The sequence below is a fragment of the Python bivittatus genome, unplaced genomic scaffold (genome assembly GCF_059951505.1).
Source record: "Python bivittatus isolate LINGU-HERP-01145 unplaced genomic scaffold, Pbiv_v1 ctg000590_np1212, whole genome shotgun sequence".
Classification (NCBI taxonomy): Eukaryota; Metazoa; Chordata; class Lepidosauria; order Squamata; family Pythonidae; genus Python; species Python bivittatus.
In genome coordinates, this window is record NW_028277086.1 from 23,035,987 (window position 1) to 23,059,515 (window position 23,529).

The following is a 23,529-nucleotide window of genomic DNA, read 5'->3' on the forward strand; positions in this document are numbered from 1 at the left end:
TTATCTTTTTCCTTACAAATTAGTTTTCAAATCCATCTTAGCAACGATAGCAGGATTGCTCAATTTGTCCGATTCTCTGTATCTGACTTTTCTCATTACTGTTTTCTTCAGAGAAATAGTGGCAAGGGCCACTATTCAGTGTCTATCAAAAGAATTGTTCTGACAAGCTACAGCTATTTTGGATCCTCACCACTTATTGATATAGAATAATCATGCCCCTTCTCCCTAAACTACTTAACATCAAATTATTAGTTTCAAAAGCTGAGTAAGGGAAGAAAACCATGCTTAAAGCACAGGGAGAATTGGGACTTTATATTCATATAAATATGAGCTGCACAGAAGTAGCCCCCATTAATTAGTGCTTAAAATTTCTTCAGTGTTAAAAGAGAATTAGAAACTCCAGATATATTTAAATGCTGACAAGGCAATACTGATTTTCTACTGCAAAATGTTGCTAACAGTCTTCTGAGATCCTCATTTTCACACAAATCCCTTTGTCATATAATAGGTGCTATTTATATTATTATGCAGGATGATGAAAAAAAAACAAATAATATATTTCAGTATTAGGCCACATGATTTATTCAGTAGTGTTTATGCTTCCAAATTACAATTTATGTCTATCCATGTAAGACTACAAAAATTACCATTAGAATTGTCTGTGCTTATAAAATACCAACATTTCTTTGTTTTAATGTTATATATTCATTAACACCAGTCTGCAACAAGTTACATAGAATCATAGGCACTTCAAAGGCTTTAAAAGACATTTACTTTAAATGTTTTTTTTAAAAAAAAAAGAACAAAAAATTCAGATTCATTTTGAATTCCAACTCGTACCTTCAAATTGCAATTAATGAAATAAAAAACAAGTGGCCAAAGAAATTTTGCAGCAACCCCTTGCAATACTGTTAAAGAGTCTTTGGGTTTATGTAGGTTTGTCAGTAGCTTACTGCAAGATCTCCTATAAAGATGTGTTTTGTAACTATATAGTTTGCAATAGTAGTCCAATTTTACACATTAATTTGCTGCTTTAAATTTCAATCAAGCTACAGAAACCACTGAGAAACAAACAAGGTGTAAAATGTACTTTCTGACAGTAAAATTTATACAAAATGGAAGTTAAGGTTTACATAGCTGAAAAAATACATTTACACTAAGAGTTACCATTATCTGAATTATATGAACACAAATTGCACCATGACAACTACAAAAAGGCATTTTATTTTAATTTTGGAGAACAGATAAATTAATGAAATAAAAACTAACTTGTGAGAGTCATCAGACATGCTGACAAAATTAAACAACTTTCATTGAACCATCAGATAAAACAATCATTTCCACTTATGCATAAAGTTTTGTAAATGATTCAGTGAACATCAACGGCTATATAAAATCATATGTTGCCACTGCTATTCACAGAATACTGCAAAATGTTAAGATTTTATTTTACATTTTTTTAAAAGGAATACATGAAAAGTTTTAAATACAATGGGATTTTTTTTTCTTATCATAAAGGTGCCATAAAGGCTCTTTAATGAAAAAAAAGTTCTTCATTATTCTAGGCCAAAAAAAGCTTTATTTAAAAAGTTCAGTGATCTCTTAAATAGAGACACTACGTTTAGAGTTTTATGCATAAAACTCTTTAGTAGGTGCCTTCTGGTAGGCAGCGCTGGAGGGTTTACGTTCCCCGAGGTCGTAACTCCCTTCATCCTTCTTTCTCATGCGGTACACCAAAAGCAAGATAAGGAAGATTGCAAAAAGAAAGCCAATGATTCCACCAGCAATAACCGCTGTAAAAAAAGGAAAAAAAAGTTCCACTGAATGCCATGAAGTTACTCTTAAACACTGCAAAGTCAATTCTTGACAGGAAATAGAAATTTAACTTTTCAAAGTGCCTTATCATAACAAGAACATGACTGACCATAATAACTTAAAATTAACATGTCCTTGGATTCAGTAGCTCAGATCATAAAAATAGGGGGCAGGAGGAATGGGACGGAGATCACAGTATTTTCTGGAGAGAAGAATATCCAATGTTTCTTGACAGTTCAGTGCTAATCATCATTACTTTTAAGTTCTGCCAAGTTCAAAATGATTTACGTTTTGGTAGGTGTGTTTAGAATTGCAGCCTTAGAAGCAACATTAAAAGTATCTTTGAATCCCATACTTGAGATTCTCCTTCTCTTGGCTGCAGTCCTGCACAGGTGAAGAATATTTAATTTTCCCCCTAGGTTGTCACTCAAGAAGAATGTCTTGGTGTGCTAATATTATCAAGATGTAAGGAAAGGTAGCTTCACTCTGAAAAGGGAAAATAAAAAAGAAATAGCCTTATACTGTTGGCATAACTTGGGCACAAAAGGAAAATGGGGAAAATCCATTTAAGTGGGGAAGGCACATTACATAACCTATAGCAATGGGTTGCAGGAACCTAACAGGGACTGCAGACTTTTTTCTGCTTCTTTTAAAACTGCAGATATCTTGACACATGGCCCTTACCTGCCAGAACCTCTGTTCTCTGAAAAAGGTTCTCTGAGTGTTTTCGAGTGAATACATCAGTATCTTCAATTGGCTCATTTGGAGCATTTCTGTTTTCTGCATCAGGATTCAGTATTTTTTTATCAATCTCCTCAGGTGACTGTGAGAAAAACAAGAGCACCAAATCAATACAGACAAACAAAATACAGAAACGTCCACAAATTTAACATTTTGGCTTTACATTTCTACAGTACTGTGTCAGTGCTTGCTACTTGCTGGGCATAGGAAAGTACATTCCTCCCCTGGAAGCCTCAGCTGCTACCTCAAAATTGTTCCTGCAATTCAATTTTTATATAGATTATATAAAATGGTTCAAATATATTACCATACAGTTCAATAGCATTTCATCTAGAAATCTGAATGTTGAATTTATTCAAATTCTTTTAAGATGTTCAACATCAGATAGAGTTCTAGGGATAGTGCTGAGTCACGGACCGCTTGGTTCCTCAGGACACCTGCAATCCCAATTAACCGTGGTCTCACGCCTCCACAGATTCACAGGTTAACTATTTTCATTTTATCTGGATGAAGCCACAGCTTGTTTGTTCTCCTCTCACCCATCCCAATAGTGTCTCCAGGCACCATTTAGATGTGGTGATCCCAGCAAATTGTTGGAGGAAAGAAAAAGTACAGCTGCAGAGAATGTGCGTATTGATCACGTTATGGTTGATTTCTCCCCTTGGCTTCAAGCATGAAGAAGAGGGCAAGAGACAGTATAATGGGCAATGGCTATGAGGCAGAACGAAAGTTCACATCATTACCTGCTGAATAGTTTCCTTCAGAAAGGACTGAAGCTGCTATAATAGTATGTCCCTCAGTCCTACCCCTGCTAAATAACCTAGGATATCATATTTGGTATATCTGAAGGCAGCTTAGAAGTATGGGAAGACTAATCAATTTGCACTGCTTCTGCTCATACCCTGGCTTAAGTCCCTAGCATAAGTCATCCTCCAAGGGAACCAAGCTTCTTTTTGTCCCTAGACAAAAGTGCAGCAACCAGATGTGAATGTACCTATTCTGCATAATCTCAAACATGAGAAGCAACCATTTTTCTAGTTTCTCATTCAAACCTATACCATGAAATAGTTTTTCAGAATTGAGGGATCCAAATTTTATTTATTTTTACACACACACACACACACGGATGTATTCCCAAAGCATGTAGCTTCTGAATTCCATTTTTGTGGCCCTCAGAAACCTCTCTAACATAACTGTTGAAAACTGACAGTTTCCTATTATTTTCTAGATGGGAAACAAAAGAAGACTATAGTGTTAGCCTTCAAAAAAGGCATACCATAGTTTAAAAACAAAATTACATTTCTAAAACACCTCCCTGCTCCAATCTCATCCACACATATGATGTATTCTCACCCACTTTGGAGCCGTAAATCTACCCTCCCCAAATAACAAATGCAGGTCTTGGCTATTAAAAGGTTATCCATTCCTTAATCCATCCTGGCTTAAAGTAAAAAACAATGAGCAGAGTAAGGATTAAATGCCTCTGCTCTCCCTCTTAATACTTATTTTTGCAAAGTTAAAAGGTTGGAAACCCCACTTTCTACTTTTTGCCTGCAGGTATGTTGAACTGGTCCATATAGATGGTAACATAGCCAACCTTGGCTGATCTTGAAAAGTTAAGGATGGTCAGACCAAGGTTGTGCTTTGTGGGGAGAACACCAAGGAATTCCAGGAGCGTAAGCTGGACTGAGAAGTTGAAAATACATCCTGGAAGAAGGCAATGGTAAACCACTTACAAAACAAAACAAACAAACAAAAAAACATGTATGTTTCTCTAAAGTCACCAGAAATTGAGCATGACAAAGGAGACTTTACTTTTATATTGAACTGGATGCTAAAGCACTTTGACTCTTAGAAGTTAAAGATTCTTAACTAGAACAATCTGGCACTAGGGAAGAATCTGTCCAAACTAATGTGGAATCTGTGTTTCTAAATGGAGAAAAATACTTTTTTGAACAATTCCATATGTTTTTCTATTGCTTCCCTTTAAGGTCTTTTTTTTCCTTTCCAATTGAGTTTTCAGCAACATAAGATATAAATAACCTGGAACACTATTGTTTGCTTAATACAGTCCCTTATAAAAGTAATCGGACTATGCAAATTTTTAGAGTAAGTGCATTGGACTATCTGGGTGTGCATTCCAAAGCGACTCTTTTTATATTGTTATAGCAGCACATCTTTTTCCAGGCTTGTGTGGCTGCTTCAGAAGCTGCTCCTAGCTGTTTCCTCACTGTGTGTGCATGCAAAGGCATTCCTCTTCACTAGGGTTAAAAAAAAAAAAAAAGTGGTTGTGCACACACACAAAGCAGCTTCTGAAATACAGTCATGTGAAAAAGTAAGTACACCCCATAGAAATTTTTGGCTTTTTCAATATATTTCAGCATACAAATATTTGATGTTCATTTCAACAATACTGACAGATAAAGAGGTTATAAATAACAAAGATCATGCATCATTTACATTTTGTAGTCCATTGTTAAATGCAAATTTCACATGTGGAAAAAGTAAGTACACCCCTATATTTATCACTATCTCAAATACCTAAAGTTAGGATCAGGTGGAAATGATTAGAACATCATGAGAGAGAATATGGGAGGAACCTGTGTAATTTAAAAGTCAGACATTTATTTTGATTTGCTCTTTTTGTTGAAGTGTATAGCATCACCATGCCTAAATCAAAAGAGCTCTCTGAACCCTTCAGAAAGAAGGTTATAGATGCCTATGAATCTGTGGATTTAAAAAGATTGCCAAACAACTGGACATAAAGCATTCTACTGTTCAGAAAATCATTTTTAAGTGGAGAAGATTTCAAACAACTGCTAACTTGTCCAGGCCAGGCTGTCCCAGAAAGTTCAGTCCAAGAGCAGAATGCAAGATACTGAAAGAAGTCTCTAACAACCCCAGACGTTCATTGCATGACCTACGGATAGCTCTCACCGCTACTGATGTCAAAGTGCATGAGTCTACCATTAGAAAGAAGCTGTACAAATTATATCTATATGGCAGATGTGCCAGGAGGAAACTGTTGCTGTCCAAAAAGAAGATCAGGGCAAGACCAAAGTTTGCTCATGAAACACCTAGGCAAAGACCAGGACTTATGGAACAATGTGCTCTGGACAAAGCAAAAATAGAGTTATTTGGCCACAGTACCAGAAGACATGTTTGGCAAAAACCAAAGACAGCATTTCACCAGAAGAACCTGATACCAACTGTAAAGCATGGTAGTGGCAATGTTATGGTTTGGGGCTGCTTTGTCACTATGAATTCTTCATTGTACCAGAGGGTGCTTGAGGAATCCTCTCTCAGAAGGTTGAAGCTCAGCTGGAAGTGGATCTTGCAATATGACAATGACCCTAAACATTCCAGTAAATCCACCAAGGAATGGCTGAGGGGAAAAAACAGTTTCTGGAATGGTCAAGTCAAAGCTCGCATCTAAATCCCATCGAGATGCTGCATGGTGATTTGACAGAGGCTGTGCATGCAAGAAACCCCTCAAACATCACACAGCTGAAAAAATTCTGTATGGCAAAATGGGAAAAAATTCCTCCCACTTGATGTCAGAGACTGGTAGACAGTTATAGTATAAGAACTGCCTAATTGCAGTTGTTTCTGCCAAAGAGGGCAATACCAGGTACTGTATTAGAGCCAAGGATATACTTATTTTTCCCACAGAAGGAAATGGCATATCTGTTAATTTTTTGTTGAATAAATAATTGCAAAGTCAACTTTTCATAGGTTTTTTTTTTGCTCAATTACATCACCTTTATCTTTACATACTGTTTGAATGAAGATAAAATATCAGTAGGTCCACATATTAAAAAAAAAAAAGGAGAAAAAAACTTTACATGGGGTGTATTTACTTTTTCATATGACTGTAGCTACACGAACCTGGAAAAAGATATTGCTGTTTTAATTTTTTTAAAGGTGCTCTATATGCACTCCTATGAGGATTTGCACAGCCCTAATAGGCATGCAGTATTTTTAATGGAGAAGAGCAAAGCCTGATGCTCCTCTTAATATCAAAGAGAGCCATCTTTACAACTGATCCACAGCTTTGCGCTAAATCTAGCAGATCTCCTTAAAGCATAACCAAGTGGTAGCTCTAAAACTTATTACAGTATTTAAAACAACCATTCAGCATCTCCTTCCCTGCTTCCTGTACACACCTTTGTTTGTGTAGGTACCTTGGTCTTTGTTTTCAGTGTAGTTCTCTCAGTCCTAGGAGCATCACTTGTCGGCAGCATTTTTGGAAGCATTCTAGTGGTCATCATTATTGTGTTTTCTTCTTCCTCTTCTTCTTCAGCTCCTAGAGAGTATGAAGAAAATAAATGGAAATTTATCTGTATACATTTGTCTTGTTCTTTTTTATTATTATAACGTGCGTATCCCCTTAAGGCTAGTTATATTAAAGTCCTTAAAGACATCATCATTTTAAACATTTAAATGTCAAATCTTGCTCTTCTATCCAAGACATCCAGAGATGCATTTTTTCCCAGAACAATCCTGGGAGGTCACTTAGGAGAAGAGCTAGAAATAAATTCAGATCCATGGCAGAACAAAGATTTCAATCCACATCCTCCAGCCACAACTGAATGTAATGGAAACAATTAGATATATTAGTTTCCTTAACAGAAAAGTTTCATAATCTTAAGAAAGTCACAAGCAAGTGAACTTGGTAAGTTGTTGTAAGCAATAAATTCCAACAAATGGGCCCTGGCACTGAAAGGCTGTCTTCTTAGGCTGATTATTTCTATCCATGAATAGCTTGACAGCCAAGCCTGAATTCCACCTGATGACACAGAAAGGCAGCGATGGGAAAAGGCAGATGAGACATAGCAGTAATTTAAGGATTTGTGTTATTATAAATGGGGCTGCCCTTGTTTGTGAAGAATTTTAGGTAGATGTTAATTTTACAGAATTCTGGATCACAGTACATTTGATCATGTGTTGCAGGCAAATTTCTAAAAAGGCCCTTGCAAGATCAATCTAAGCATTATACAGACCAGATGTGGGGAACCTGCGGGCCTCTGGATATGGCCAAAGATGACTGATGACAGAAAATGTTGTTTAGCAACATCTGGAAAAGTACTGATTCCTCATACCTGATTTAAACCAGCAAACAAAATGCTACATGAAAGCCAGAGTTAAAACCACTGGAATTAAACAAAACACTTTCCTCTTTCATCAGCTCTGGAGGTCACAAGTGAAGCTCTTTTTCTTAAAACTGCTTAAAATGTAATTTTTCTTTTGCTATTAGTGTTTCTTAAAGCACTGACTCCATCTTGTTGCACTGAGCTATTAGAGTTGTGCTTGATTTTCATGCATGATTTTAGTAAGATGTACCATGTCGTTGCAACAAAGAGCTTTGCTATATGGGATTCGTGTGGTGATGGTGGTAATCTGCCTTCAGCTTTATAAAGAAAAGTGGAGCATGCATTTTTAAATAATAAAAGCAGAAACAAGTCTTCAAAACCAAACCATAATGCCTTGCCTTCTTTTCTACCATTTTCAAAAGAATATAAACTCTAATGGCCACCTTCAAGGACTTTTGGTTTTATATAAGGCAGCTTTGAACTTCAGTTTCTGAAAACAGCCTCTGCCCAATGAGGGGCTCTCAACATCTATTTGTGGTAAAGGAAACTAAAAGATGAACAGACTATTAGTCGGGTTTAAAGAAATCTTATTGGTTGAACCTATCGTAGCCCCTTGAATTTTGAACCTCGGTATTGTTTTCCTTTCCCTTCTCCTTATCATGACAGTCTTTTGATGTTACACTGTTGTTTCCAGTTACTTAGAAGACTCGAATTCTTCTCTCCAAGATGACAGCTTTCAATATACAAGAATTTATTTTTATACAGTTGGATTGTTTCCAAAGACAATATTTGTTTTGGTTGGACTATCAGATTTGGGCTGCAAAACCCACATGACTGCAAACAGATGACAGCAGATAGATAGGGAAAATGTGTAGCTACCATCCAGTGGTTGTCTGGATTTTGGCAGCCCAGATCTGACACAGTAAATCCAATTTCAAGAATACTGTGGTGTCTTAAAAACTAACAAATATATTATTACATAAGCTTTTGTGGCTTTTGATTCATTTCAAGATACGCACAGAAGTGAGGTCCAAAGAGAAGGACGTGTGTTTTTTTTAATAAAATAATGTGAATATATGACTCACAAATGTATGCATCCAGGGTCATCTGAATGAACAATGTAAGTACATTATCTGTACTTAAGTACAGAGCACCTTTCCAGAATCAAATCCGAAGCAGTGTATAACCCTAACACTTAGCCGGCAGCATGCCTACTCTCACAAATTATCTCAGGCAAAAATTCAGTCCATCATATTTTCATTCTAAAAATTCTAACTGAAATATCTGAATTAGGCAACAATCTCCCATTAAGCTTCTTTGGATTTACTGAGACTGGATCCACAGAGTGACTCTAACATTAGATTCTCCTTTCTGCCTCCACCCGTCTTCTATGGCTGCCTTTTTCTAATGTGAGAAAACTTTCAAAAACTCAAACAGAAGGAAATATGGTGGGGCTGGACACTGTGGGTATAGGACAAAGGTTCCTAAATCCTCCCAATTCTTCTCCGTGCCTCTAAAGGGGGAGAAGAAATTCAGTGTACTACTGGCACTGGTATAAATTATTTTTCTCCCATTGCTGGGGGATTGCTGGAAAAGAAATGTGCAGCAGGATGGCTCCATTAGCTGCAAAGGTCTTCCTCATGATACATTTATGAAGTGGTATTATTTGAACCCATGAATGCAGCTTCTTTGCCAAAATCCATTTCATGCCTCCATATAGTTTCATCCAATGTGCCACCAAAATAATTCTTATAAAACAGACTTCCTTTTTTAAAAAATTTGCATGTTTCATGTAGACAGCATCACTTTTAGGGTGCAAGTGCTTATGATATCAGATTAGGAGTCAAACCTACCCACAGAAGCTTTTTAGGTAACTTTGAGCCAGTCATTATCTCTGAGTTCAATTTACCTCACAGAACTATTGTTGAGGGAAAACAGATGTAGGAGGGAATACATGTATGCTGTTTTATGCTCCTAGAGAAGTGGTAGGCTGTACTTCTAATTAATAAATACATATATATACACAATTCAACTGTGCTGTATTTTCTACAGTCTATGAATTAGGTACATTATGTACATGTTAACCAAATATTGCCTCAAACACTGCAGTCGTTAGAAAGATATAAATACCAGCCACGAAGATACATATAGGAAACACAGAAGTTGTAGGTTACTGAGACAGATTACTTGTCTATCTAGCCACTACCATCTGCCCTGACAACTCATACTTCACTCCTCCCTAGAGCCAACAGCAGGAAGGGAAAGGCAGACGCAGGTCGGCTGGCTGAATAATTTCCTGAAGTATTTATTGGGTATACAGAAAGGCCAGGAAGGAATCTGTGTCTCCTGTCTCCAAATCTGATTTGAAGAGGTAGAAGCACATTGGTTTGCTCTGTTTTTTTAGTGCAACCAAGGTTTGGAGCAGCCTTCAGGTACAAAGTCAGGAATCCGTCTTTTGATTCCCATCTGCAATTCCACACTATAGAATGGTAGAAGATTGAGTGGAATATTAGGGTTAAGGAGATGTTCACTGCTAACTTTAGACTCAAAAGAAAGCTGTGGCTCATTTAGCTCTCCAAAAACTGGCTGCCCTTAATGAGGGTGGCAAGTGAGATGACTGAACTTTGAACAAAGGTCTTTCCTATTGCCTATTATTAAAACACACACACACACACACACACACACACACACACACAGAGCAATGCCAAGGACTAAATTTATTCTATCATGGACCTTGTTGTCTAATTCAAAAGCCTTTTTTCTTATAGACTATTGACTTACCAGAGCCTGAACCAGAAATATAATCATCATCATCAAATGGGTAGACTCCTGATGCCTCTTCAATAGAGCTGTTGTCAAGATATAAGTCTTTATCAGAGGTCAGTTCTGCTCTCTGGAAATGAATATAAAATAAATGCATCAAGTTAGTTCACTGCCACATTATAAAAACAAAATTTCTAATTCAGTAACACCCTGGTAAATCAATTTAAGAATGGAGGAAGCAATTACAACAAAAATGCAGTGGCAAATCATTTTAAAATATGTACTTTTAAAATCCATGGAATGCTGCCATGAGACTATAAATCATAGTCAGTCTTGAAACAGATTTACCCAACAGTTAGACAAGAGAAATGGATCCATCCATTGATGTCTGTGAGCTAAGATGAATTTGTTGAAGTGTAAATTTTATATTTCTTTGGCTCAAGAGGGCATTAAAAATTACATTAAAAATTAGACCCCAAGCTCCTCCATCTCTCTGGGTACCTAGCCATCAGAACCTCCAGGAGAATATTCCCAAAGCTACAAATTGTTAGTTGCTGACATGTTCCATGTATCAGAAAAAGAAGAAGATGAGAGATCTCTTTTTCTCCTTTTATCATTGGAATAGGATGATTTGAAAGAGGAAATATGGTAACTCACAGGTAGATGGGTGAAAGCAGTATGGACACTCAAGAATCTAGGGTTAATGTTTCAGTTTAGGGCTCTGGAATCAGGCTCTATCAAGCTCCAGCTATATCAGCATGGGGGCAAGAGGACACTGTTTGTTTCAACTGAGATCAGGATAAACTAAGCTATTGTCCAGCTGCTCAAGAAAACAGGTGTTTGTTGGTCCCAGTTACAGATAACCAGGGTGGATTATCTCTGGCTAATATTTCATCTGCCATTCCAATCATGTGACTAACAAAATAAAAAGGTAACTTTGTGCGTACAAACACATACACACACACACACATGAAGCCCACCATTCATTACAACTAATGCAATATTAGAAGTCATATGTAAGCTTTCCAAAACAGTTAGTCAAGCTCCCAATAAGAATTCTCTTTGAAAAACTGCTGCTTCTGAATGCAAATAACTGTAACGTGCACAAATGACTTAACTGAAGTTTATTCAAATTACTTCCAAGTTTAATATGTAGAATCGTGCAACAAATATGATTTTAAAAAGCAGAAATCAAGGCAAATATGCTCTCTTACTGTACAATATGATACATAATTTGGAAGAAAAAAATCCAACCAAATTCAGCAGGATTTACTGCCAAAACAGTATATACAGGGTTCATTCTGAAGCATTTAGCATTAGACTCATAAAAAAGCCACAGAAACTCTGTTCAGCACACTTAATCAGGGATTGCATTCCCATCATCAGTTATTATCCCACTTACACGGATATTCTTAGGGTATAATGCTGAAAAATCCTCTGACCTAAATTCTTCACATATTATAAGTCAATGATCTTTGGTGCCCAGCTGAATATTGAATAAACAAGAATAAATCTCAATCTAAATGGATGTGCAGTAGATTAGTGCCTAGTAAGCACTAAATACAGGTTGCTTCCATCTCAAATATCTGCTGAATGCAGACTCCACATCTGGGAACAGTTACCCTATTACAAGACATCAACAAATTTCAAAATGTATTTTTACTGAAAATATGTTGTGCTAAGACCCATATTCAATGACATTCTCTGGCCATAGTTTTCAAAGAGAACAAAGTCTATAGGATGGCTGTTGCTTCCCTTCCCTGTTCGGCTAACATATTCAAGTAAATAAAAGTACTCTGATCTTCGTTTCATAAAAGCTAGAGAAGAAATAGGGCAGAGCAAGTATAAAAAGTGTTTATTGGGCCATAAGGGTATTCATGCATCTATATAATAGACTCATAGCTATTTCCTTCTGGAAAATCTAATTTAATAAAAGTTCTCGTGATATAAGAATTCTCAAAATCCTTACTGAGATTATAACTCCCAGGATGCTTTTTTTAAAGTAATGTGAAAAATTAGAAAATATTGAAATAAAGTATTTCTTGAAAAGTGTGCAACTATTTTTCCATTCCTGTTCACTTTCACTGCTTCTTCCTACTTGATGTTTGTATATATTTTTAATTCTATTTTTTTTTTCTTAAATTAGTTACATGGATCACCTCAGACAATCAGGGAACATGTGAAAACTGGAATAAAAATCCATTAGATTTCTCTAGGTGGTAATTCATTAACAGCAAATAAAGCTAATCAAGGGAAGAGAGCGCAACGCTTTCTGGTCACTTATAATGCTAACTACTTATGCAGTGCTGTGATGATGTCAACATCAGACTATATAATGAGATAATCAAGGACAAACAAAGTCAGTTCATGGGGAGAAAAATGCTTTCTTGGTAAAGAAATATAAATAGCTAAAGGAGGATATTTTTAAAAGTAAAATTTAAAAAGCAATTATTATTTTTGATTCAGCCTCAAATTAAAATGTGTACAACCCCGCCCCCCACACACACACACACACATTTTCCTCACAGGGCCTACCATGCAATTTAAAGGAACGTGTGCCAACTAAACAGTAATACTAGGCAGTATCTTAAGAATTACAGCTAAAAATCAATGCATATAAAACAATGTTTTGCTAAAATATAAACAGCTGTGGTAAAGTTCATTTCTAAGTAAGATCTATTTAAAGGTCTGTGTAAATGTACAAATAATGGCACCATAAGCCATATATACTTTTCAGTCAGCGAGTATTTTAGGTTCTTCAGTCAGGGGAGTAACTTTTCATAACAGATTGAGTCTTGGAAGGATTTGCCTCTGGACTCAGTAGGTCTTATTAAGCACTCTTTCTACAATAAGGCTTTCAGTGACCTAGAACATCAGCCTGAAAAATTCCACCTCTGAGAAGGGTGGTGCTCAAAAATCAAATTAAACTTCATTGCTTCCTTTCTCAAATCTTTTTCCTGAAACTGAATGACTGAATGGGAAAGATTGTGTCTTGGGACATTGGATATATCTTTACATGTGTTTTATATGATGCTGAAAACCACAGAGTTCTTGCTCAGACTTAGAAACACCTACACTCTAAGGGATTAAGAGTGATGTCCTTTGCTTAACAACTCTTAACTGATATCAAGGCTCTCATAAACCATTTGTTGTCTTGATAAGGAAAATAAATAGATATAAATGTATTTCAGAGTCTGTATTCAACATTCTATTTTAGCAAAACAACAGTGGAAATTAAGAGACGATATGGATGTTTCAACACAGTTATTCTGGACATACTCAGCTCTTTCCTCCCACAAATCTGGGAGTCACCAGTTTGAGGAAATTGAATTTATTCATTGCTTCATTGAAAGCTAAAACGAATGCAGTATTTGTTAGGAATATAGTTCTGTGTAATGTGTATATGAGCATCTATTTGTTTTCATCCAGTAAAAAAGGTGAAGACTTCCTCAAGAGGAGTTGATTCCTAATGACTACATGGGAGATGTCCATGAATTTTTCTTAGCAACAACGAAGAGTGGTTTGCCATTGGCTTCTTACAAGAACCGTGTTCTCTGTGAAACTGTCTGAAAGCTCTAAATACAATATCCACTAATGTGGGCCTTTCTGCACTTTCTGTTATTATTTGGCATAGTTACTGTAGTTTTACTGAATTATGGAAACCAAGAAACAAACAAAACAACAAAGATTACGTATGAAAGGAATGCACTGAAAATACAGATCTATTGGTTACCACAGCATTAAACAGTCTATTTGGGTCTCTTGGTCCTAATAAACATTATGCTACAATAAACATCACAACTGAAAAGAATTTAGCAGGCCTTCTTGAAATTTCAGATGACCTGGTAGCTAAAATGAGAGTATTCTCCTCCTCTGAACTACTATACTTATAGCTTAATAAAGGCATTAACAGGTAGGTTCACCAAGCCATATAAAAAGGCAGTGCGAAAGCACTCAAAAAACTGATATTTCCTTCAACAGGCAGAGGCAAATTTGCTCTTCCACAGGAATGTTGTTAAATCTTCCTTCCAGCAACACAGAGGACAAAGCATTAAACTGAACAAGTGCAAGAACTCTCTTGTGAGTTGATCAGACATTAGCTAGATACTTGGCATAGGAGAAAGATCTTCCAAACAGGCTTATCCAGTTCAGGCAGGGGTTGTACTGAAGTCATGTTGAATACTCTTGTCATGGGCCTATTACTTCAGCTGTAAGAAAACTCTCTCAAGGTTAAGCAAGGTCAAGTGTTGAGCTGATAAGCTATCGAATTTCAGATTTAGATCACTATCTGCCTTCCATGATGACATAAAGTTGTCTTGGGAGCTGCCAGTGAAATCAAATCCGAAGCAAAATTTCAGGCAGCAAAGTTTCATGTGAATCTCTACAGCATGGGTATCTGCAGGAGCTTGCTGCTTTCACCAGCAGCATCATGATGTAAGCTCTGCCCCTTTTGTACATGCATGTGGCATCTTGATGCACAAAGAAAAGGGGCATGACTTGTTTCACAGTGCTATAATGCTGCTTTCATCATTCTGCCCCCCATCCCTCTGTGGATGCTGCTGCTTTACAGCAATTCGATCAGTTTCCAATCTCAGCAGCAAATCAGATACATGTTGGGGAACACACAACAGGGTTCTTAAGAATTTGGACTGAGTAGCTTCAATAGAACTTAGATCACAAAAATATCAAATCTGCACACCATACAACAGATGTCTTTGCTTTAGATATTTTTGGTGCAGCTGGGCCATAATCACTGTGACTGAGTTGGGCATATTACGGGATAGCTTTTGAGAATTTGTGGGCCCTTTGTCGTTCTTTCCAGATGCTTGAAAAGAAACACCCAAGTATTTAAACACACTAGTCAGTACTAAAATTGCTGATTTTCCAGGAGAGATTACAGGTGACAGGTCTTTTGGAGAAAGCAACTGCTTTGGTTTTATCATAATTAACAACCAGTCTTTCCCCACTCCAATAGAGGGCAAAGGCTTGAAGACTCAATCTCAGCCCAACTTGTGAGAAGAATTACAGCCGCACCAACAGACAAAAGAACCAAAACAGGTCTATTGATCAGCTCTGGGTGATGAAACTCATGTTTTGTCAAGGCTTGCTTCATAGAATTAATTTCAACCTGAAAAGAAGAGCCAGGCTTACTTCACCCCTCTAAACAGAGCGTAAGTGTGTAAGGTACTTTACTGTGCCAGAGTGGACCTGCATTCAGTTATTTTCATAATCAGCAGTAAAAGACTGAGGAAGCAGTCAATTTCTCCTGAAGTTTCTCCTGATCCTTTGGGGATCATATCAAAAGCTGCCTTTAAGTCAGTGAAGGCAACATAGACAATACCCTCAAGGTGATTAATATATTATGAAATAGAACAAGAGAGGGATTGATTACCCCTCCCTGAATCTGGCTTGCTCCTCTGCATGATACTGTCCTATACCACAGAATCCTGACATTATTATTATTATTTATGTTTTTATCCCACCTACTCTTCCCTAAAAATTTACCTGGTCCTAACTGATCTTCACAGAAACCGTGTGTGTGTGCGCGCGCACCCACGTATTAGATTTATAAACATTGGCCCAAGGCCATCTTAGCTGAACAGGGATTTAAGCCCAGATCTCCTCAATCCACTCTTACCATTAAACATACTGCTTTGTACTATTCTCAGTTTATGTTTAATGGCTCTTATTGACCTGCTTCAGTGGGAGTTCTATCAGTTTTCTCAAAATAACTAACAAAAAGTTCAACCCATCTTGTTTTTCTTGACACACTTCTGTCCTGCACTGGATTTTTTTCCTCTGTCCAAGAAGATTTATTGCATAAAGCTTGTATTATAGTGCCTAAAAATACTGAAGGATACTTGCAGAGCCTTCCTTACGTAAATGCAAAACAACACTTGCACATCAATACTTGTACACGTATAAGTGCTAGTATAAAAATCTAGCATTTGCCTGTGGCAATAAAAACATCAGATCACAAGATCAAAACTCTTCTCTCTGCTACGTAGCTGCTTAGCTTGTTGTCACAGTTACTATATAATTTGGAGGACGTAACAGAAACATTATTCACATATTGTGTATCTGATGGAGGACATTTTCCTAGCGCTGCATAGATATAAATAGTGATATAACAAGAGGCTGTAAACTTTCATCCTAGATTTTTTAAAGAGCCACTGTATAAAAAACATTCCAAACAACTGAAATTACATAAAAATAGCTGGTTCTTGAAAGGGAGGTTGTCTATCAAACTCTATAAACTGGATCTGAACTATTAAACATATTTTTAACACATTTATTAAACACATACACATCACAGAGAGAGAGGAGTGACAAAGAGTAGAAAAGAGAATATTTTTGAAGATGCTTAACTGCTCCCAGACATGTAAGACTACAACATCCATCATCCCCAGCAGCAAAACTGTTTGCTGTTCCTGTACCTGTGGGCTAGTAAATGGGACTATAATCTCCATCATCAGCATTGCTGATGGTCTTCAATGACTGGCTGAAGACCAAAAGTGTAGTTACCCAGGTATGTGTGCGATACTGGCACTGTCAGGCCCTGCAACTTTCTTCCTGCCCCGTGTCAGCATTCGAACATATTAAATTTGGTTCTCCTGTCCTTAAAGATGTTTATACTTCTATAAAATTGAGACTTCTACAACATAGCTGAAGCCTTCCCTCTTACAAGATGGAAGTGATATTTTCACTAATAGTACCTTTGTTGAACATATAAGGATGACTGTCAGTTAACAGGAATACTTTACTTATCTCATTAGATTTGTTATGGCCACCCAGACTCTGGGTGGCTTACAAAATCCAATATAGGCAGTCCTTACTTACCGACTGCTTTGTTTGCGACTGTTTGAAGTTACAACAGTTGAAAAAAAAAAACAGCTTTGTGACCAATCCTCACATTTACAACCGCCGCAGTGTCCCACAATCAGGTGATTTCCATTTGGGCGCTTTGCATGCCTCACTTAATGACCGTGGTGCTTAGCGACAGAGTTGCCCGTCCAAATTGTGGTTGGCAAGTGAGGACTACCTGTACATAGCTAAACAGTTAAAAACATAAATTATATATATGCCAACTTGCTTAATTGGATATGTCAGTGAAAAGTGTCTCTCAGAATTTAGATTAGCGCAATGTGAAAACGTAAATCTCTCTCATTTTAAGTACAGAGCCTTAACATATCCAGACAGTAAACAAACTAAATTATGTAACACTTTCAAGGAAATGTTTTGTAATGTTCTTAGGTAGGTAAAGTCCATTACTCAATTATTTCTGGCTGTGCATATTCTCTAATTAACATACCAGCAAGAATTGCATTGCTTCTCTCTTTCCCTGTCCCCTGTTAAAAGACTTGGTTTCCTTTTTGTTCTGATTCAACAGTCTACTATGTTGTATTTGTGCATTAGTTTTTTAGGGGTTGAAAGCCTTCTCTTTTTTAGCCAGATTTCAAAAGAAAAACATTCAGTTTTATTTTAAAAAAGCAATGCTCTGCTTCCAGATTTATTTAAAGTCTGGTGCCTTTAACTGCCACCATATTTAAGCTCAGAGCTTTCTCTACGAAATGGTTGGCATATGAACATCACTCTGAAGAAATCTGAAGAAGGCACTTCTGAGAAAATCATCTACAATTCAAGACTTGTAAAAGAAACTCCAAGTTGAGGTTACAAAGAGAATTTGTTCTTCAAACTGTAACAGCAGCAAGGCAGCAAGCTAGCTATACTGCTGTCTCATCAATGGATTTACCTCAATCAACAATTCTGTATATTTTATTCTCCCTTATTAAAAAAAAAAAAAGAGTCTCAAGTCTCTGCTCAGAAGAATTGAAAACAGCAAAATCTCTTCTGTAGCTGAAAACACACGTTTTCCAGAGTCAATGCAATGCTCACACATTTGGGAAACTATTTGTTAATGACCCAGATTTATTCCCTTGCAAAAGTGTAGCTTTTCTACAATAGATGAATGCATCTGCTTTCTCTTATTAACCATTAGGAAGCTTGGGGAGTGGTGCATGCATTTATACATGTGTATTTCTTTCTCTTTCCCTTTGTTTCCCCTTCCTTCTAGAAGACCTCTCTTCCAGGGCCAGTCACTCACCGTATGATTTAAGCAACCAGGGTAACCTTGCTGGCATGCATGCTGATCACTCTTCACCCTTAGCCTTTTCTTTGGTCCTGCCTGCCTCGAATGGCAAGACATCCCCCTGGAAACCTGTAGAAGGTCACACCATACTTTTCCTTCCTTCCTTCCTTCCTTCCTTCCTTCCTTCCTTCCTTCCTTCCTTCCTTCCTTCCTTCCTTCCTTCCCATCCATCCATCCATCCATCCATCCACGCATGCCTCATCTGAGCAACAGTAAATCAGTAAATAATGGGATATACCAAGAAAAGATCTGCAACCCACCCCCACCCTGTTAAAGTGTCACTTTGATTGTTTTTCCTGACAGATGGGGTGAAGCAAAACAAAGGTGCATGCTTAGGGAACCAGAAATCACACACACACACACACACACACATACACACACATACACCAGTTAAATACCACACTTGAAGTAAAAGCCACATTTCTAAAGCTTGCTTTGTAATTGGAGCAATGACTAGTGTCAGCAATAAATGCATGGTATTGTTATATAATACAATAATACTGAAGTAGGCAATTAGCCAAATATAACTAGAGAGTTTTTATTAATTTTGAAAAACATTACTATGACCATCACAGAAGCTATACAGTGTTCCTACTATTATTTCCTATTGCTATTTTACTCCTGTAAGAAGTACTGCTTTCAGGGTAACTGTCGTCTACTTTGGGAATTGTTTTGCTCAGGAATATAGCTATAAATCTATAAAATGGACCATTTAAACGTATCAAAATGCTACAGGAATTTTAATTTCTACATCATGGCCAGACTCATAATTTTCAGGCCATATGTGGCCCATTGATAAACATCCCAAATAAAGTAAATCTATCTTTTACAACTGCAAACCAAAATCATCCTGTATGTTTATTAAATGGACTGATACTGATACAGACTGATTGTATTACCCCAATGAAGTCAAGGAGATTTTAATGGGTTAAAAAGAAAACTACAGTTACAGAACAACAAGTAGAACCAATATTATATATTTCCCAAATTTGTGAAATAATTTGCATTAATATTTTTGAAGGGTAATGAAACCTGGATACCTATGTACCATAATTTCTCCAAGAAACTTACAATGTTTAAAAGGGAAAATATGCTCTGTTTGAGAACACATAGTGGTAATGTACTTTCTTATCTCTTACGGTGGGCATCCCTTATCTAGGTGGATGGATTACCATAATCTCCCTCAGTTCTTGATTTCATAATAACAACAACCACACAACACCTCAGACTTAACAACTGTTGATAAGAAAGACAAAAAAGTCTGGATAGTGGACATTGCAATACCTGGAGACAGCAGAACAGAAGAGAAAGAACTGGAGAAAATCACAAAATATAGAGACCTGCAAATAGAACGATGTTGGCAAAAGAAAGCAAAGGTAGTACCAATAGTTACAGGCACCTTAGATGCAATCCCAAAACATCTGGAGCACTTGAGCACCATCAGCATTTACAAAATCACCATCAGTCAATTGCAAAAGGCAGCTTTACTTGGAACAGCTTACATCCTGTGACGATGCCTTTAACACCATCAAACAACATCTGCCTATCCCAGGTCCTTGGGAAGGACTCAACAGGTAGATAAAAATACCAAATCCAGTCTAAACACCTGGATGACTGTGCAACCAACCATAATAATACGAACAATGGCATGACAAAGTAACGACAATGGTGCATTGGAATATCTGCAAGAAGTACCATTTGCCTGCAAGCAAGAACTGGTGGGACAACGCAGCAGACAAAATAATAGAAAATGAAGAAGTGCTCTGGAACTTTAGAACTCAAACAGATAAGCACCTGCCACACAATACCCCAGACTTAACAACTGTTGATAAGAAAGACAAAAAAGTCTGGATAGTGGACCTGGAGAGAGCAGAATAGAAGAGAAAGAACTGGAGAAAATCACAAATATGAAGACCTGCAAATAGAAGTAGAATGACTGTGGCAAAAGAAAGCAAAGTTAGTACCAATAGTAATAGCCGCCTTGGGTGCAATCCCAAAACATATGGAGCACCACTTGAACATGATCAGCATTGACAAAATCACCATCAGTCAATTGTAAAAGGCAGCTTTACTTGGAACAGCTTATATCCTGCAATACCTTTAATATTAGTAAACAACATCATCTGCCTATCCTTGGACTTGATAGGTAGACAAAAATGCCAAATCCAATCTAAACATTTGTCTGACTGTGTGACCAACCATAATAATAATAATTTATTAAACTTGTATGACACCCAACTCTCAACAACTCTGGGTGGCCCACAAGAAAGAAATTACAATTAATTCAATAAAAGATAAAAGATAAAATGATAAAATGACAGCCAGAGCAATGGAACCTCTCTTTGAAAACTCTCTTGTGACCATGAGGTATTGGTGTAATAGAGACTAGGCAATCCAGTCCGTCACAGTCTGAGGGACTAGGTTTGGTTATTCTTCCAACATAAAAGCAGAATATTAACCTTGAAGGACCAGAAGCACCAGGAGATGATGATGATGATGATGATGATGATGATGATGATGATGATGATGGAGGAGGAGGAGGAGGAGGAGGAGGAGGAGGAGGAGAGGGGAACATGCTTACTCCCATTAGCCAGATGTTCTATCTGAATTGAATGACCCTTACACCTCAATATAAAATGGATTAAAACCTTTCTTAACAATTTCAATTGCCTGTAATCTATTCAAAAGCTTCTGGCTGAGGGAGCAAGGACTTCAGTTCTTTTTTAAGGAAAATGAACATGATAATCTGAGGTTCATTGGGTTAACTTGACTAAAATGGCATGGTAGGAGTTGAGACACCTGCCTACTTTCTGGTGGAACAGGGATGTCAGACTTCCATCCTAGCAATCTGAACTGGAAACAGTTAATCCATAAAACACATCTGGATGGGGAACAACAGGTTTTGATTCAACCCTAGTAAGATCAACTGGCTTTGGGTTTTAGGACCCTCTGGTTCTGGGGACTTTCCATCTCTTGTTCTGGATGGGGTTGCACTGCCCCAGACAGATCCTACACGCAATCTGGGTTTTTTCCTGGATTCATGGCTCCTTCTCAAGGAGGAGGTGGCAGCCATGGCTGGGAGGGCCTTTGCACATCTTTGTGTTGTACACCACTTGCACCTGTTCCTGGACTGGGAGGCCCTACTTATAGTCAATCATGCCCCAGTGACCTCCCAATTGAATTACAGCAATGCACTCTACATGGGGCTGCCCTTGAAGAGTATTCGGAAGCATCAGCTGGTGCAAAATGCAATAGCACAGGCAGTTATGGGTGCCGGTCGCTCAGTACATGTAACACCTCTGCACCATGAGCTGCATTGGCTACTGGTATGCTTCCAAGTGCAATTCAAAGTGCTGATGGTTACCTTTAAAGCCATTCATGGCTTGGGGCCAGGTTACTTACGGAACTGTCTCTCCCCAGGGGTGTCTATCTGACCAAATAGATCTGGCAGGACAGGCATGCTCCAGGTCCCATCCACTAGAAAACTCCATCTAGCAGCAGCCAGGAAGTGAGCCTTTTCTGTAGTGATGCCCACCCTCTGAAATATCATCCCCCCTGAGATTAGGCTTCCCCCAACCCTGCTGGTCTTTCACAAAGCATTAAAAACTTGGCTTTGCCATCTAGCCTGGGGCCCTTGGCAGTACAGGTGCCCATCTTATGGGTAGTTTGAGTGTGGGATGTTGTGAATGTTCTTGGCAGCTATTCTATGTTATTGAAGTTGTTTTTAAAATTGTGGCTGTTTTATCCTGTTTTTATTTTGTTTTTGTTAGCCGCCTAGAGTCATGCATATGAGATGGGCGGCCATATAAATTTATTAAACAAACAAACAAATAAAATCTCTCAGAGCTCTGATTAGCAGTGTTTATTAGAAGGATGGCCAAGGTTACAACACAAGAATTCCAGTGGGTACTATACTTTAAATGAGATATTTATATACAGGCAAACTATGGCAGCAAAACTGTAGTCCATTTTCTCACTCTTGATTTGGTGCAAAGGGAAGGAAACTTATCTCCTTTATAAAGGCAGGACAGTCTTCATCTGTTGACTGTTTTGACAACTGCAGTTAGATTTCTTATCAATGTGAGAAATTGTATTGTCGAAGGCTTTCACGGCCGGCATACGATGGCTGGTGTGGGTCTTCCGGGCTGGGTGGCCATGTTCTTGAAGTTTTGTTTCCTAACGTTTCGCCAGCACCTGTGACTGGCATCTTCAGAGTGCAGGAGCACAGACAGGAGCAGTTCTCTCTGTGCCCCTGTCTGTGCTCCTGCACTCTGAAGATGCCGGTCACAGGTGCTGGCGAAACGTTAGGAAACAAAACTTCAAGAACACGGCCACCCAGCCTGGAAGACCCACACCAGCCAATGTGAGAAATTACTCTCAAGGGGGAGTTGCTCAAGTACTATGTAGAAAACCAACCCTTCCTGAAGATTCAAGAGGTTATTTTTTCTTCTAAGGAAGTGACTTTGGACTGCCTTACTGTCTATCACTATATGGAACAGTGAAAACACCCTGATCAATACAATCCAATTAAATGTGAGTAGATATTCGAAGCCAATGTCTTCCAGATGTGTTTAGATGTATGTTTCCTAATCTAGTGCCTTGGACACATGTTGTAGTCTTTGCTGGGTAGAAATTCAAGGAATTTTTGTGCCAACATATCTGAAGAGAACATGCTGGGAAGACTGATGTGACATATGAGTAAAGCGAAGCCAATCAAGGGTGACTCCTGGTGATTTCACAAACAAATCCACGTTATTTTCTTTGCAACAGGTTCTTGTACTGGAGGAGTGATAGAAGCCACCTATCATTTTGCATTCTATACTTGACTATGATTCTAAATTTCCTGGAAGCCACTTTGTGAATTCTTGAAATTGATCCTTACTTATCATTTCCCAAGTTTTATTTTCATATATTATTAAATAAGGTATATAGACATTATCTTTTTAGTATTCAGATCACACAACATTC

At 37.7% G+C, this 23,529-nt stretch overlaps 1 protein-coding gene across 2 annotated transcripts in view; it reads right to left on the reverse strand.

Annotated features, from left to right (window-relative positions):
- Positions 1 to 558: 558 nt before the first annotated feature.
- SDC2 (syndecan 2) overlaps positions 559 to 23,529 on the reverse strand; it is a 63,378-nt gene continuing 40,407 nt past the window's right edge. Inside the window, exons 2-5 of one of the 2 annotated variants that reach the window (XM_007428882.3) lie at positions 10,431 to 10,542; positions 6,741 to 6,862; positions 2,500 to 2,638; positions 559 to 1,793 (exon numbers count right to left, since the gene is read on the reverse strand). In XM_007428882.3, the coding sequence (XP_007428944.1) occupies positions 1,630 to 1,793; positions 2,500 to 2,638; positions 6,741 to 6,862; positions 10,431 to 10,542 (537 nt within the window). In that variant the 3' untranslated portion in view covers positions 559 to 1,629. Of the gene's footprint in view, positions 1,794 to 2,499; positions 2,639 to 6,722; positions 6,863 to 10,430; positions 10,543 to 23,529 lie in introns of both variants that reach the window. The other variant, XM_007428881.3, reaches the window with a different exon arrangement.